Below are 18,425 nucleotides of genomic sequence, written 5' to 3'. Positions count from 1 at the left end.
ATGCCCTGTACCTAGGTATCTTATACGGGTCATTTCATTTAATTGTTTTAAGTGAAAAAGCATATGGTTAATTATTCAGGTTCTGGAGTCAAACTTCCTGGGCTCAAAGCCTGTCTGTGGTCATATTATTTTAATCCAAAAGTGAACATACGAATAATCTCCTTGGATTTCTTTCTCCTCCACTCATCAGCCCTACTGATTTTAGAATCCTATTGATTTTATTTTTAGAGCTACAATTACATGTGGTTTTGTTGATTTCAAAAGTATTTTTTGATAAATATGTGAAGATTTCGAAAAGTGAAGGAGAGACATGTGAAGTGTGAGTAGGGAACCTGGATGAAAGAAAATGCAATTTTATTACAGTTACTTCATTTTTCAGGTTGATATTAATATTTAGTGAGATAAAACGTAATTTGAAAAAATGGAAAACATGTACTATTTAATGAATACTTATAAATGAGTGCCCACGTAGCTACCACCCGAGTAAGGAAATAGACCTGGACCCTTTGAGCATCCCAGAAGCCTTCTCGTGTCCCTTCCGCATCATAAACCCTGTATCTTCTGGCGCTCGTTATTCTTACTTTTGTGGTAACTTTTCTTTTCTTTTCTTTTCTTTTTGGATTGTATGTATCTCTAACACTTCTTTTTGCTTCTTTCTGAACTTTGCCTAAGTGGAATTATAGTGTGCATGCATGTGTGTGTGTGTGTGTGTGTGTGTGCGTGCGTGTGTGCGTGCACCCGTGACCCTGTTTGAGCTCAGTGTTATGTGAGCTCTAAGCATCCAGGACCAACCCTAGTATCTGTGGGTCCTGGGACAAATGTACAAGCAGAGCCACCCCAAAGTCCACCCTGTATCTCTTTCTGTCCTGGCTCCATCCTGTACGACAGGGGGCCTCGCGCACACACGTAGATGCCCACACCACTTGCAAATGGATGACCCTTGGCCGTCCTTGGACTTAGACTACTACATCCTAGTAGTCCTGTCTGTTCTTAAGAGGATGAAACCAAGGATGCCCATTGAGGCCCTGAAAATAGGATCAGGGCCATTTGGGTAGGGAATTCTGGGGAACTGAGTACTTGGAGTCTGTCTAGAAAAAGGATTCTGCCAACTACTTGCTCCAAGGGGGTCACAGCTGGAGAAAGACAGGAGTGAGAGGCCCTCTGAACTGTGAGACTCCGGGCAGAGGCCCAGGTTATCTGGGTCAAAGCGTGGTAGGTACCACATCATATGCTCCTTGAAGCAATAGGATTCCGTTATGTGAATATATTCAGTCTGTTGTTGACGTGCGCTTGTGTGGTTTCCTTCTCTGTGAACATTCTTGTACACAGTATGCTGGTGTGCTTGTATACATGTTTCTTTAAATCAGCAGTTCTCAAAGTGTGGTCCACAGACCCCTGGGCTCCCCTTTCAAGAGATCCCGTGTCCCGTGCATCGGCAGGCGGACTCGCAACCACTGCGCCACCAGGGAAGCCCTATGATGACTTTTTGATGTGTTCATTTGCTTATTCTGAACCACAGTCCCCAGAATAACATTTTTGATCTCCTGCTGGGGATGGACTACAAGGACATTGTCTTGTGAGCACTGGAGGACATAGGAAGGCAGTGGCGGTTTTGTTGCGTACACACGCCTTCTTCTAGTTATTCAGTCACACACTAATTTAGGTGCTGTTTGAAGGAATTTTGCAGATGGGGTTAAAGTCCCTAATTAGTTGATTTGAAGTTGATCAAAAGGGAGATTATTCTGGGTGAGCCTGACCTCAGGACTTCCACGCAGCAGCTAGGCCTACACAGGCACTCAATCTCTTCCGCTGCCCCTCCTTCCTGACTCACTTGCAGATGGACTGCAGCCCACACCTCCTGGGTCCAGCCTGCTTGTGATCTTCTCCTTCTCACAGCCTGTCCTACAGATTTTGAACTTTGCTTAGCCAGCCTCCACAAATGCGTTGGGCATTTTATTCTAATAAATCTGTAAATGTCATACGTATTTCTTTTCTTTTTTTGTTTTTTTAAAATAAATTTATTTATTTTTGGCTGCGTTGGGTCTTCGTTGCCGTGCGTAGGCTTTCTCTAGTTGCGGCGAGCGGGGGCTGCCGTTTGTTGCAGTGCACGGGCTTCTCATTGCGGAGCATGGGCTCTGGGCACGCAGGCTTCAGTAGTTGTGACACACGGGCTCAGTAGTTGTGGCTCGCGGGCTCCAGAGCGCAGGCTCAGTAGTTGTGGTGCACAGGCTTAGTTGCTCCGCGGCACGTGGGATCTTCCCAGACCAGGGATCGAACACGTGTCCCCTGCGTTGGCAGGCGGATTCTTAACCACTGCGCCACCAGGGAAGTCCCTGTTTTACGTATTTCTACTGGTTCTCTTTCTTCTCAGTTGAACTCTGACTGACGGACCATTGAATTTTAAGGAATTAACAGAGTATGAAAACCTCATTGATGGGGTTTGATTCCACAGTGTAACTAACCTTTAAGGGACTGCCACTTGTCAAGTTTTGGAGGAGTATCAGAGAAGAAAATCCACAATTATCTGAAAAGGTTATCAAAAATACCTCCTTTCTCAACCACATATCTATGTGAGACTGGGTTTTCTTTGTGTACTTCAACCAAAACAACATTTCAAGAGATTGAATGCAGAAGCAGATATGAGAATCCAGTTGTCTTTTGTCAAGCCAAAAATTAAAGATTTGCAATAATTTTAAAACAATGCCACACTTAACATTCATTCTCTTGGAAAATATAGATAATTTTAATGAAAATATTTTAACATGTCATAGTTTATTGTTAATAAATAAATAAATTTAAAATTTCTCACTACTGATAATGGTAAATATTAATAGAATTACCTTATAAATAAAAGCTCTTTGGGACCTTTATAATTTTTAAGAGTGTAAAGACATCCTGACACCAGAAAATTTGAGAAATGCTGCTTAAGGGTCTAGGAATATGCTGCTGGTACTGGATATTAGCTTCATTTTTACACAAAAAGGGTAACTATTTTCCATAGTGATTTTACCAGTTTTTACACCCACCAGCCATGAATTAGCAACCACATTGAACCATGACTCATCAACCTTGCCAACTCTGAGTATAACCTGATTTTAAATTTTTAGCCAGTTTAATGCAATGGCATATTATTGTGATGTTTATTTCAATGGATATCTCTTTATTTGAAGTCCCTGCTTGTTTCCATCTTTTGCTCACTATTGTGTTCCCTTTCTTTTTGATCTTCAGAAGTACTTTATATATTTTAGATATGGGTCCTTTATCAGTTATGTGTTTTAAGTATCTTTTTCGACACTTTTTATTCTCTCCAGAATTTTTTGATGACAAGAAATACATTTAAATTTTAAAAAGTTGAATTTATCAATCTTTGCTTTATGTTTGGTCCTTTTGTGTCTTGCTTAAAGACTCTTTTTCTATTCCTAGATTATGAAGACATCTTCCTATATTATTGTATGAAGTAGGGTCCAATTTTGTATGAAGTAGGGTCCAATTTTTTTTTTTCCCCTACAGATACCCAATTGTCCCAGCACCATTAAAAAGACTGTTCTTTTCCTCCTGATACATTTTGTCACATCTTAACATATACACATGGGTCTGCTTCTCGATCTCCACTTGCATTCCATTGTCTTGTCTATCTGGATCTCTATTCTGTTTCATCATTTTGCTTGTCTATCTGGACAAATGCCGCACTGTCTTTATCTCCAAATCATTATAATGAGTCTGGATGTCTACTAGGACAAATCCTTCTGTTTCTTCAAGAGTGCCTTGGATATTTCTTGGTCATTTGCTTTTCCATATTACTTTTAGATTCAGTTTATCATGTCAGTCAACTTTTGTCATTCAGTTTGTTACAAGAAAAATAAATGCCCTGACATGATTTTCATTTGGATTGCATTAAATATATAAATCAATTTGGAGAGAGTCTTTATAATATTGAATCTTTCAATCTATGAGTGGCGGATTGCTTTCTACATTTAGTTATGTCTTTAATGACTTGGTAAAATTTTATAGTTTCCTTATGGGTCTTTCACTTACCTTAGATTTTCCCCACTTAAGTATTCCTTTTAATTCTACCATAAATAGTGTTTGTATTTTCTAACTGCTGCTGTTACATGGGAATATAATCTTGTATCTGGTTACTTTGCCTAAACAGATAATTTCAAAAGATTATATCAGTTTTTGTGTATTTTCTACGTTTAATCTTATCTGTGTTGCATGATCTATGACGGTTTTATTTTTTTTCTTCTCCTAACTTTATGCTTTTTATTTTATTATTATTATATTGGTAGTACAATATTGAATTAAAGTAGTCGCAGCAGGCAGTGTGTGATGTTCTCAATCTGAAAGGAAAGCTTTAAATTTTACCATTTTAATAGATAAACAACAAGGACCTACTATATAGCACAGGGAACTATTATCTTGTAATAATCTATCATGGAAAAACATCTGAGAAAGAATATATAATGTGTATATATGTATGTATATATATATATATATATATATAACTGAATCACTTTGCTGTACACCTGAAACTAACACAACATTGTAAATCAACAATGTTCCTGTTCAATTAAAAAAAATTTTTACCATTTTAAGTATAACGTTTGCTACAAGTTTATTTCTCACATAAGGAAGATTCCTTTTTTTCTTAGTTATCCAGGAAACTTTTAAAAATCATAAACGAATGTTCAGTTTTATCAGATGCATTTATTACAATGAGATGATCATATAGTTTTTTCCACATAAACTCTTCATATAATGAATCTCATTACTGTATTTTCTAATGTTAAACCCAACTTCTATTACTGGGATAAATCCAGCTGAGTTAGGCTGTGTTATCCTTTGTGTATTTTGCATCTGTATTTTTCAAGTGAGATTATCATACAATCTTTGCATAAATTTGAACTTATATCAAATGTGTATAATTTTTAAACCGGGAAGTAAATTGAACTCTACGAAGTTACCTTCTTTATCTCCAGTAAAGCTTCTTGCCTGAAAGTCTATTTTGTTTTATATTTAGCAATATAGCCTCACCAGCTTTATTTCACAAAGTATTTGTACGATATATTGCTCTCTGTGCTTTTTTGGGTTTCAGATGTTATCAGCTGAGTTAATCTGACAACCATATCTTTTAACTAAGGCTTTAGTCCTACTACATTTAAAAAATTACCCATATATTTGCACTTCAACAAAACATCTCAGTTTTTGCTTTTTAATTGTGCTCCAGGATTTATATGTCTTTTCTCATGTAAGCTTTAAGGCTGTAAGCATCTAAAGGCCCTCCTTTTCATTCTCATTCAGTTCAACATATTTTCTAATTTCCATCATTTTTCTTCTTTGACTCACACTTAATATTAAGTAATGGGTTTCTTCTCCAAAATGTGGATATCTTGGGGTTATAGTTTCGGTTTTGATACCTAGCTTATCTTAAGATCAGAAAACATGTGAAAAGAACATGCCTTCTACAGGTGGTGTGCACAGGGCTCTGTGTGTCCATTAGGTTAGTTTGTTGTTCTTGTTCAAATTGTCCATATCTTTACCATGTTTTGGCCTATTTGTTCTATCAATTACTTAGAGAACCTGTGGTAAAAATTTCCCTTTTTTTTTAAAATTTTAATTTTATTGCAGTGTAGTTGATTTACAGTGTTATGTTAGTTTCAGATGTACAACTAAGTGATTCACTTACACATATACATACATTCATCCTCTTTTAGATTCTTTTCTTATGTAGGTTATCACAGAAAAAAATTCCCTTTAAAATGATTGATTTTCCTCTTTTCTCTGTATTTGTCAGTATGCACTAAATTCAAAGCCTTTTCACGTCCCTGCCCATGTTTGTCTGTGGCAGCTCCCTGAGAAGGTGGCGTGGCCCTAACATAGTGTAGTCTTGACCTGCTTGGTTTCTGTGATTTGGGAGACTGAACCAGCTCTGGTCACATCTAGATTACCCGCTCTCCAGAGTTCATAGGAGCCAGATAAAATGAAAAGATACATGGGTGTTTGGGGGTGGATTGGGGGCCGGGTACTGCGGGGCCTTTGATTCCATTTCTATTTTCTAGGCAGTCAGTCAGTCCATGTTGTGTGGAGATGTTTTCTTCCAGCCTCCACTGATGTGTGTTAACATCTGGCTCCTGTTAAGCAAAGGATAGCTCTGAATTCCCACCAGATCTTGGTAATAAAGGGACTTCTTATGATCCCAGTGACTGTAACCAGTCTGTCCGGCTTTTCTAGATTTAGGGTCTGTGTCAGTAGCTTTACATGGTAAAGGAGATGAGGGCCCATAGAAAAGTCAGTCTTTTGAACACAGGGATTGTTTTCATTTAGTTACCTTGTAACATTTATTTCTCTTTTATCTTCAGTTATTTGAAGGATTGAAGGCATTTCGGGGAGTAGATAATAAAATTCGTCTGTTTCGGCCAAGGCTCAACATGGATAGAATGTACCGGTCTGCTATGAGGGCCACTTTGCCGGTATGTATATTTAGGAGTTTCTCTTGTGTTTCTCTTGCTGTAATGGGTCACTGAATTCCACCAGACAAACCATTTCTGAATACTTAGATCAGTATTTGGTATAAACCATATGAGTACTGAATTTCTTTCTGATCTGTTTTTTAATCAGTGAGTTAAAAATACAAGGAAATAACCATTTGGCAACTCCACAATCTGTTTCTTTATGAGTGTCTGTGGGAGATAATGGGATAAGGAAGAAAAATATGCCTCAAACTGAAATAATAAAATTTAAAGACCATATGAAATTATGATATGAAAATACGGTGTACTGCACAGATATATGTGGGACGTTTTGCCTAACTGCTTAAGACACTAGCAAGTATGCAGTGCTTTAAGTAGTTGTTTAGATATTTTAGCCCAAGTTTTATTTAAAGAAAAAAAGAAAGGATATATAAAATGGTTTCTCATGGCCACTGGGTCCTGGCTGTAACATTGTTTTTTAGGGAGCAGAATTCATTCTAAGGTGGGTTGGATTTAGACCCTAAGGTTCATGTCTAGGTAGGAGGTGACTTAGATTACTTTCATTCCCTGAGATTTGACCAGGCTGTCTTTCTGAACTGAAAGAAGTCTTTTCCCCCTTTGACATACTTTGTCCCTAACCTTCAGCTGTGCGTTGAAGAAGCCCAAGTGATGACTCCTTTTTAGCCAGGCTCTTCCTCCTTCCTTTTTTTTTTTTTTTTTTTTTTTTTTGCCGTACGTGGGCCTCTCACTGTTGTGGCCTCTCCCGTTGCGGAGCACAGGCTCCGGACGCGCAGGCTCAGCGGCCATGGCTCACGGGCCCAGCCGCTCCGTGGCATGTGGGATCTTCCCGGACCGGGGCACGAACCCGTGTCCCCTGCATCAGCAGGCGGACTCTCAACCACTGCGCCACCAGGGAAGCCCTTCCTTCTTCCCTTTATAACACACGCTTCACCGACCTTCTTCAGAGGCAGAAGGGAAATTCAGGAAATTTCTTTGGACTCCGTCCTAGTTCCACTCTTTACCCATTACAGACAAATCATTGGGAAATCCTTTAAAATGAGGACAGAAGGAAAGGGAAGTAACATTTATTGGACAGCAGCTGCCACAAACTGTGTTATGTGGTTTTACCTTCCTTGCCATTTTAATCATAACAGTAAGCTATTGTCAAGAAGGTATGTTTTGTAAATTTTAGCAGCACCTTTGTACAGAGAAGAAAACTCAAGCCCACAGAGGTTCAATGACTTGCCTAAGATGACACAGTCTAATGGGACAGGGCAAGAGCTTCACTAGGGATGTAAGTTTTAAAATCCCTAGTGAAGTTCTTTCCACTAAATCTTACATCTAGACAGCAGTATCAGGGAGATGATATGTCCTATATGATTGGCAATCCCGATTTCTATAACATTACCACACTGTGATTGCTGTTGTAAGTAAGTATTTAAATAGCCAAATCCTGATGCCATGAGCTCTATTCATGTGTGTTTCTGACTCATTTTCTACCTTGAATAACCCATAGCATCTCTGAAAGTATGTTTCTTTGCCCTGCCAAGTGAATAGAAACTACTTATTTTACAAACTGTCACCCATCTAGTATATAAAACCCTTTTTCACCTTAGAAGTAAACTACTCTTTGCTTTTGCCCATTTTCCTGTTGGATCATCTGTCTCTTTCTTACTGATTTTCAGGTTATCTTAACATTTTCCTGTTACGATCCTTTGTTGGTTATGTTACAAATAAGTTCACCCAGTGTGTCACTTACATCGTTTGAGGAACAGAAGTTCTTAAGTTTTAAATAGTCAGATTTTGTCCATTTTTTTCCTTTATGATTTATGCTTTGTGTCTTTTATTTAAGAATTCTACTTTAAGGTGACAGAGATATTTTGTATGTTTTTTTATAAAAGTCTTAATGTTTTCTCACATTTAAGTGTATAATCCAACTACAGTTGGTATTTGGTTATGGTAAGAGGTAGGGAACCACTTTTTTATCTTTCTCATGTGGATAATCTCTCATTCCATCACAGTTTGGGGAAAAGTCACAGAAAAAAGAATTCTTGTTTGGGTTTATTATTATTACTTTAAAATATTTATTTATTTATTATTATTATTTAATAAATTTATTTATTATTTTTATTTTTGGCTGCATTGGGCCTTCATTGCTGCGCACAGGCTTTCTCTAGTTGCGGCAAGCAGGGGCTGCTCTTCGTTGTGGTGCACGGGCTTCTTGTTGCAGTGGCTTCTCTTGTTGTGGAGCACGGGCTCAGTAGTTGTGGCTTGCGGGCTCTAGAGCACAGGCTCAGTCGTTGTGGCGCACGGGCTTAATTGCTCCGCGGCATGTGGGATCTTCCCGGACCAGGGCTCGAACCCGTGTCCCCTGCATTGGCAGGCGGATTCTTAACCACTGCGCCACCAGGGAAGCCCCTTATTATTTTATAATTAAAAAAAATTTTTTTTGCCCGCACTGCACGGCCTTGTGGGATCTTAATTCCTTGACCAGCATTGAAAAAGGGCCACTGCACTGAAAACACCGCGTCCTAACCACTGGACCACCAGGGAATTCTCTATTATTACTTTTTTAATAGTCAAAGCTTTCATGAGGATCATTTCTTACTGCTACAATGGAAGAACATTGCATTATTCATTATGTTTTTCATTCCTTCAGGCATTTGACAAGGAAGAGCTTTTAGAGTGTATTCAGCAGCTTGTGAAACTGGATCAAGAATGGGTCCCCTACTCAACATCTGCAAGTCTGTATATTCGTCCTACATTCATTGGAACTGAGGTGCAGACTGACTTCCTGTTTTGGGGTACTTTGGTGGGGGAGTTATCATTGTTTATGCTTGAAACTTCTAATATGTAGTTTGAAAATAGCCCCCCCCCAGTAGCATCATTAATGCTCCTTTCCCTTGATTATTAAGACTGTAAACATTTTTTTAAAGGGCCAGATAGTCAGTATTTTAAACTTTGTGAGCCATATGGTTTCTGTCACTAATCAGCTCTGCCACTGTGGTACAAACACAGCCACAGACACCAACATAAATAAGTAAAGAAATGAGCGAGGCTGTTTGCCTTCTGCTAATCAAGACTAACCATGATCTCCTCAGCTTAGCGGTGTAAGGCCAGGTAAGTGCTCCTCCAAGGTAGGAGTGGTAATGGTTTTGAAATTTGGAGGAGAGAGAGCTGCTACTTTTTTATCTTCATTTTCCTCATGTTTTGGGATTACTTGGTAAGGAGAGGGAGTGGGGGGCCCTCTTCCCCCACAGAAAATGTTGGAAATAAAGTTCACGGTGGATATTAGGGGAGGCACTTGGGAGCTAGGGGAACAGGTTTAAACAACATGGCTGTGAGATCTCCCAGTAGCTCACAGTCTATTGGTTGGTGCCCTTGCAAAGGAAGGACATGCCTGGAGTGGCCAAGGCCATCTGTGCGGGTGAATATGTGATATAAAATATAAAGACCCTGTCCCTATCTCCTTCCTCTGCTGGGTAGGGTTGGCCTTATGGAGAATGGGTGATATGAGAGATAATTGATGGGGGGAGTTGAATGTGGGTGGGGGGGTGAGGGGGTGTGTGGCATATGGAGATCTTCAAGGATAGGGGCAAGGAGACAGCTTTTGCCATAGTCTAACCATTCTGCTCTCTACGAGGTAATTGTATGGTTACCAGATTTTCCACTAGGTTGTATGAATGCCAGCAGTAAGGCCAGAGGATAAGTACCTAAGTGGTCCTTTGGGATCCTTTTCGATGCCTTTTGAAATACTATTAAGAGCCTACATAATGAATTTCATGAATTGCAGTCTCCCTCATAAGCTTTAAAGAATTGGGACAATTTAAAGAGTCATCTTCTCCTTAAGTTTCTGACATTTTAATATTGATGAGTTTTTAAATATTATTATTTAACTTCAGACTAAGAAGAAGTAATTTTTTAATTTTGTTGAAACGTTTCTAATCTCAAAGCACTACCTTCTAGGTATCCTGAGGTGCTTTCCCACTCTGAGATCTGATTCTTCTATTCCTAGTTTGTTGAGAGTTTTTGTCATGCATGCAGGTTGGATTTTGTTGAATGCTTTTTCTAAATGTCTTGACATGATTATGTGGTTTTGTCCTTTATTCTAATGTATTATATTAACTCATTTTTAGATGTTAAAACAACCTTGTACTCATTGGCTAAATCATACTTGCTCATGGTGAACAATTCACATTATATCTTGCTGTGTTCACTTCGTGCAAATATTTTGCTACGAATTTTTGTGTCAACGCTCATGAAAGGTGTTGGTCTGTAGTTTTCTAACATACCTAGTTCTGTGATTTAGTCAATTCTTTAGAGTCCTGGAATTCTATAATCTAGAGTTAGACAAGCTTTTAAATCTGATTTTATAGTCTGGCTGGTTGTCCCAATAATCCTGTCTATTGGTAGCCCTCAAATTTTTGCATATGAATCACCCAGGTGTTGTTTAAAATACACATATTTATCCCAATCCCCAGAAATTCTGGTCGAGTAGGTCTGGATGGTGATTCTGATGCCTGCCCAGATTTAAGAACCTCAGTGATAAAAATCCTGCCAAGCAGTCCTCTCCCACTGCACTCTATCAACTTACATGTTGGATAACGCTTTGGACCTAAGAATCAAGAAGTTTTAAAAATCTGCTTTCCAAGAATTGAAAGCAATAACTGATACCATCTGATGAGTCAACACTATTTATATTTGGTTGGTATGTTTATATCAACTAGAATCTTCTAATTCATGGCATAGGCAGAAAAAACAATAACGTGTAATTCAGAAATGAGCATGATACAGATAGCATTCAGTGAAGTATATGGGTTTAAACATTTGTGCACCACATGAATGTGTATACAGTCCAGTCTGGTAATTATCACTTGTTGCCTTTTCATGGTGGCTACATTTGATATGTGAGCTACTGGCTGGAGGATTGGAGCCAGTGGGTTCTAGGTCACTAGGATTCTTTCATCGGCAGGCGGACTCTCAACCACTGCGCCACCAGGGAAGCCCTATCAGGCCACTCTTAACAATGGACATCCTCTTGAGGCTGTTCTTGCCCATTTCAACATTATTACAGGGGAAGATTGTTTTTATTCTCTTTGTTTTTACTTTTTTGGAGTGTTGGTGCACATGGTTAACAATGATACCGCGCAGTTCGATGCACTTACCATCGCCGGGCAGAAGGGAGGCCCTCTCTTTTTGTTTTTTAATTCCCTTTTATCTTCCCTACTCTCATCTCCTCTTCCGCCGTTGGAAATCATTCTTATGTATTGAACGAATATTCTTTTGGTTTATATGGGTTTTAAGTATCTCTTATTACCTTGGATGCCTGTAATTTTAATTTATATAAATGATTTTGTCTTACACATCTCATTGTGTCTCTTAACATTTTCCCTCTGTGCTGTGTTTCTCATTTCTATCCAGGTTACTACGTGTAGATCCAGTCCATCACTTCTAACTGCTGCAGAGTTCCCCATGCTAGACGCTAACCACACTTTGTCCTAGTTCCTTTACTGGGATTCCATTTCCCTGTTTCCTTATATGCAATGAGCAGTTTGAAAATATGCAACCTAGGGAATTGCTGAAAGAGTTACTGTTTCCCTGAAAGATGTCGTAGGCCAATCCCAGGAAAGTCCTGCTGCCTTTCAGGGAGGTCCTGGTTCTCTTTGATGAAACACAGTGGTCCAGTCTGTCATCACCCCCATCACCTGGCTTTGTGAAGTTCTCCTAAGTGCCAGGCGCTATGCTTGGTGCCACCCCTGCACTGACTGACAGCAGCCCTGTGAGTAGGTGCCACTGGCATCACTTTAGAGATGAGGAAACTGAGGCCCACAGAGGTGAAATCAGAACCCCTGTGTTCTTGCCTCTGTGCTGTAGCATGTTTTATGCACTGGTTACTGTGCTGTTCTAGGGATGCTACCTCCCTGCCTTCATGGAACTCAGTGTCTCATGGAGCTTGTGGGAGTGTCAGACCCATGGAATGAATGTGTTGATAGATGTAGGTCAGTGTGGTGAAGAAATGGGGCCTGGTCGAATAAGACTGCTTGTTGTGGTAACTCGGATGGGAGCTAATAAGTGCTTTCCCGTCTTGTTTCTGTTTTTGTTTTTTATGGTAATTTAGTTTGACAAGGATGTCAATACAATTCATTGGGGGAAAAAGTATAATCTTTTTCTTAAAAATTTTTATTGGCGTATAGTTGATTTACAATGTGGTGTTAGTTTCTGCTGTGCAGTAAAGTGGATCAGTTATATCGATATATATACATATATACCCACTCTTTTTAGATTCTATTCCCATATAGGTCATTACAGTATATTGAGTAGAGTTCCCAGTGCTGTACAGTAGGTTCTTATTAGTTATCTATTTTATATCTAGTAGTGTGTGTATGTCAATCCCAATCTCCCAGTTTATTCCTACACCCCGTCTCGTTTTAATGTAAATCTGCCTTCATGTCCATTTCCTTTCCTCCTCTGAGCTACCAGCTTTCCTGCTCTCAATTATAGTTGACATAATCATTCCAGATTTTATATATTGTATTATATATTTTACAATATGTTATATGTATTCTATAACACATGTATAGTGACACTAAGTCTAAAGTTCATTCACAATGCTTCTGAGTTTAGGAATATCAGTTTTCACATGAAACCTGCCAGTATATTTCTGGGATTTTAAAGGAGGGATTTGGGGGAGGGAAAAATTTGATTAGAAAATTCAGATAGTACCAAAAGTATACAATGGAAAGGAAGTTTCCTTCCTACTCTTACTCTGATCCAGAGTCCACAGTTCACCTCCTTCTGAGCAATTCCTGTTGCTGGTTTTTCTTATATCTGTCTAGAGATATATATAGATAAATATACACACCTCTTACCTGCTTACATGTGTTTGTATATTAAGTATTATCCTTCTTTTTACAAAAATGGCAGTAACTCTTTGCCCAGTTTTTGCCAATACTCAAGACTGTTTTCAAATGATTTTTCTTATTGGCTGTGTTGGTTCTTCATTGCTGCACGTGGGCTTTCTCTAGTTGCGGCAAGCGGGGGCTACTCTTCATTGCGGTGCGTGGGCTTCTCACTGCGGTGGCTTCTCTTGTTGCAGAGCACAGGCTCTAGGCATGTAGGCTTCCGTAGTTGTGGCGCATGGGCTCAGTAGTTGTGGCACACAGGCTCAGTAGTTGTGGTGCGCGGACTGTAGAGCACAGACTCAGTATTTGTGGCACACAGACTTAGTTGCGCCACGGCATGTGGCATCTTCCTGGACCAGGGCTGGAACCCGTGTCCCCTGCATTGGCAGGCGGATTCTTAACCACTGCGCCACCAGGGAAGTCCAGAGAAGGAATGTCTTAGTCAGCTTGGGCTGCCATGACAGAATACAAAGATTAGGTGTCTTAAACACCAGAATTTATTTCCTCACAGTTCTGGAGGCTGGAAGTCCAATATCCAAGTGCCAACAGGGTGGGTTTCTGGTGAAGCCTCGCTTAGTGGCTTGTATATGTCCACTTTGTCACTGTGCCCCTCAGGGCGTTTCCTCTGTGTTGGGGGAGGAAGAGAGGTGCGGGAGGGAGCAGGGTGCACTTGCTCTGGTGTCTCCAGGCTGACAGGATTAGGGCCCCATCCTTTTGACCTCATTTAACCTCAGTTACCTCCTTAAAAGCCTTATCTCCAAATGCATTCACATTGTGGGGTCAGGGCTTCAATGTATACATTTTAAGTAGAAAATTGAGGAAGAATCTGAAGGGTTCTGTATGGTTTGAACATGGGTTGCCTAGACTATGAGAGCTGTGGTGAAGGCTGAGGGTAGAAGGAAGGTCTGGTTTGAACTCTCTTCACATTAGGAAATCCTGGGAATTTCACTTTTTTTTTTTTTATCAAACTCATATCGAAAAAGAGCTCTGGACTAAGAGTAGAGGGTGTAGAGCTTAATAACTGAAACTTCGGGTGAATCATTTGAGCCTCAGTTTCTTCAACTTAAAAATAGGAATTATAACCCTTAACTTCCTGGATTGTTGGATTTTCTGAGATAATGGCTATGGAATGTCTTGGAAACTGAAAAGTACTGTGTAATTATTGAGGATGCGGTACGCGGGCCTCTCACTGCTGTGGCCTCGCCCGTTGCGGAGCACAGGCTCCGGACGCACAGGCTCAGCGGCCATGGCTCACGGGCCCAGCCGCTCCGCGGCATGTGGGATCTTCCCGGACCGGGGCACGAACCTGTGTCCCCTGCATCGGCAGGCCGACTCTCAACCGCTGCGCCACCAGGGAAGTCCCTGCCACCTGGCAGGCGGATTCTTAACCACTGCGCCACCAGGGAGGTCCCTTTTGATTAATATTATACTATCATAAACTACTCTTAATTGTAGGAGTAGTGCAGAATTTAAATTGCTTTCCATGAAAGAAGGGAGAATTAAGAAAAAGGAACAAATAATGGTTCCTTGAGGGTAGAAACAGACCTAATCACCAAGTTCCCTTCCTGATAAAGGAAGGGAACTTGGTGATTAGGTCTGTTCCTACCTTAAAGTTACATTCCATAAAGTTTCCCTGTTTCCCTTCCATAAAGTTACATTTTATTTATTCTCACTCATGAAGCAGTGACCATTTTCAGTAAAGTCATAGTTCTTTTCATGAAAAGACATTTGACATAAATAATCATTTAAGGATGAAGGTGACTGAGCTATGATCAACACCAGTACTTGAAGTGCTTGTAGAGCATGAGTTGACCTTGCTTAAATTTAAAATAAAATGTTAGTACACATAAACACATTTTTTTCTCAGCACTGAAGAACTCTAGTCTATTATTTACCTGCTTGCTAAGAGTAAAAGTATTGCTTGAAGGTTTATCAAGATACTCTTTTCTAGAAATAGATTTAATGCATGTTATTCTGTTTTCCATCTGTGCTCTCTCTACTACCACCTAGTGGAATAAATGCAAGTTTACCTGTCAATTAAATCAGGGGAAGTAAATGAATAAGATGAAATTTATCTCTGAAAAATATTTCCATGATCATGAGTTATTGTTACTTTTTAAAAAATATTTACTTATTTATTTGGCTGTGCTGGGTCTTAGTTGTGGTGTGTGGGATCTTTGTTGCGGCACGCGGGATCTTTTAGTTGAGGTACGTGGGCTCTTAGTTGCGGCATGTGGGATCTAGTTCCCGGACCAGGGATCGAACCTGGGCCCCCTGCATGGGGAGCGTGAGTCTTAACCACTGGACCACCAGGGAAGTCCCTGTTACTTTTTTTAATAGTGTGTAGGTTGCAAAATATACGTGAGTGAGAAAAGTCCAGGCATTCATGTGGTATCTAATAAAATGCTTGTTAGCTTGTCCATAAATAAGCTATTTTATTGAGAACACTAGAAGCTAGGTAAATTACTGAGATGTGTCCTGCATATTGTATTTCTAAATTATGTTGAGAAGCTTAATTCCTCATTATAATGGTCAATAAAATTTTTTTTAAATATTAAGCTTCAAAGCATCGCTGATATGAAGTGTACTTACGTAACTGATAGGTAAATAAAAGTGCAGAGATAAGATAGTCAATTTTTATCAAAGTTGGGAAGAAAGGCAGATGTGTGTGTTATTCTGAGGATTTCTTTTCCAAGTAACGAAACCAAAAAAAGCAAATGGAGTTTAAGTCTCCTCATTCTTCCCTCGTAGGGGTGTCCTCTTTAGTCCCCATTAAAGAACAGACACAAATGAGCAAAAAAACCAAAACCTGTGGTCGCTTGCTGACTCATATCTTTTGTTTGTTTTTGTTTTTTTTTTTGCGGTATGCGGGGCTCTCACTGTTGTGGCCTCTCCTGTGCTCCAGACGCGCAGGCTCAGTGGCCATGGCTCACGGGCCCAGCCGCTCTGCGGCATGTGGGATCTTCCCGGACCGGAGCACGAACCCGTGTCCCCTGCATCGGCAGGTGGACTCTCAACCACTGCGCCACCAGGGAAGCCCTGACTCATTTCTTTAACTCAGTTATCCGTCACCTATAATCCGTTTGCTCTGGGGCCAGCCAAGCCCCGCGTGGTCCTCACGTTCACATGGAGTGTGAATGGACTCAGCTTCCCATTTCCTACGCCTTTCCAATGGCATCAGTGTGCACATGTCCAATCACATTTTATTCTGCTCACGGATATTTTCCCTACCTGATTCTTGATGATCTGGGCACAAGTAGTGGGTGCGGGGCCTTGAGCTAATAGGTAGTGGAGGAAGAGATTTAATTGAAATTCAGAAAAAAATATATCCCTAGGTCCACTTTCAGTCAGTTTCATCGAATATTGCAACAGCCACAAAATCAGGGGAACGGAGTCTCCTCTCATTATTTCCACGCCATACTACCACCCCATCCAGGCAGACCAGGTTCCTTTTGAAGACTAGACACAAGTATTTTATATCCCAATACTTAATGTAAGAGTCCTGACTTGTTTTCTTACTCGTGTGGTCTTGAATTGCACAGGATAGCCCAGTGGCCTTTTTTGCCTTTATAATACGTAGCCCTCAGAGCTTTTCAGTCTCTCAGTTTTCCTCAAAAAACAACTGGCAGTAATTACTTAGAACCGCTTCTGTGCTGGAGGAATTTGTATGATTTCGCATCGTTGGCTTGTGGTTTTCCAGTATTGGTGGGAGAGGCCATTTTCTATCTTTGTCATTCCTGACACGAGTTCCTGAGTCCTTCATCCCCTTGTCTTTTTTTGGGCAGGGGCGGTTACCTTGTCTGGTGTCTTTGCTTCTGGTGCAGCTGCGCTCCTGCTGTCTGCTGTCTCTCACAGTCAGGTGTGCTAACGGCACACTCCCCCGAGCCCACTGCCTGCGGGAGGCACTGGTACGTCCAGAAGCAGAAGAGCAAGTTAGAGAAGCAGATATTCGGTTTCACCCCCAAAGACTGAAATCATGTCTAGGTTCTTCCCTTTTTCAGTTCCCAATCAATGCAACACTGAAAGGTGTTATAGGGCTAGTTGTTAAAAATATACTCCTCTGAAAAAGCCTACTATTAAAAAAGTTGACAAATTTGCTTTTCCTTTAAAATCTTAACTTAGAAAGCAAAGTATAATGGAACCAGAGTACCCCATTCTCGGTGTTCTCTTCTTGAAAGAGAAGACCATCAGGCTTGTGTAACTCAGCTTTAGAAGTAACAGCTGTCCGGGGCTTCCCTGGTGGCACAGTGGTTGAGAGTCCGCCTGCCGATGCAGGGGACGCGGGTTCGTGCCCCGGTCCGGGAAGATCCCACATGCTGCGGAGCGGATGGGCCCGTGAGCCATGGCCGCTGAGCCTGCGCGTCCGGAGCCTGTGCTCCGCAACGGGAGAGGCCACAGCAGTGAGAGGCCCGCGTACCGCAAAAAGAAAAAAGTGCACTTAGAAGTAACAGCTGTCCGTAGTCCCTTCTGGGAGATGGTTACAAATCTCTTCTAGACTTTGAGACTGGTGTCTGCATTTTAAATTAACAGCTGTGTGTACTTTTGCTTTATTACAGCCTTCTCTGGGAGTCAAGAAGCCTACTAAAGCCCTGCTCTTTGTAATCTTGAGCCCAGTGGGACCTTATTTTTCAAGTGGGAGCTTTAATCCAGTGTCCCTGTGGGCCAATCCGAAGTACGTAAGAGCCTGGAAAGGTGGGACCGGGGACTGCAAGATGGGAGGGTAAGTCAGTCTGTGTTTCTGTCTCAAGGAAAGAGTCCCTCGTGACCATTTAGTTATTGCCATTTCACTTCAATACAAGTACATATATTAGTTTTTACATTGTAATGCTCATTTTTCTTCTGTGTTTAGTTTTCAGTGTTTTGAATGTGCTGGTTGTTTAAAGGATAACCTCTGTGGCCCCCTCGTAAGGGAGAAACATTGACTGTTATACATAGGCAAGAGCTAAAGTAACTAAACCAGGAATAAAAGCAGTGCTTTGAATGAACTACCCCTGGATGCTGGGCCCTGGCCGCAGGCTGAAAGTTGGCATTCAAGAGCATCTGGTGCTGGGGC

At 40.7% G+C, this 18,425-nt stretch overlaps 1 protein-coding gene across 2 annotated transcripts in view; it reads left to right on the top strand.

Moving 5' to 3' along the window:
• BCAT1 (branched chain amino acid transaminase 1) overlaps positions 1-18,425 on the top strand; it is a 217,713-nt gene that overhangs the window by 47,541 nt on the left and 151,747 nt on the right. For both annotated transcript variants that reach the window (XM_060026135.1, XM_060026136.1), the window contains exons 4-6: positions 6,360-6,470; positions 9,130-9,249; positions 17,929-18,092. In XM_060026135.1, the coding sequence (XP_059882118.1) occupies positions 6,360-6,470; positions 9,130-9,249; positions 17,929-18,092 (395 nt within the window). The remainder of the gene's footprint in view (positions 1-6,359; positions 6,471-9,129; positions 9,250-17,928; positions 18,093-18,425) is intronic.

This window comes from Delphinus delphis, chromosome 11 (genome assembly GCF_949987515.2).
Source record: "Delphinus delphis chromosome 11, mDelDel1.2, whole genome shotgun sequence".
NCBI classification, from domain to species: domain Eukaryota; kingdom Metazoa; phylum Chordata; class Mammalia; order Artiodactyla; family Delphinidae; genus Delphinus; species Delphinus delphis.
Note: the sequence above shows the minus strand (reverse complement) of the source record. Positions and strands in the feature narration are given on the sequence as shown.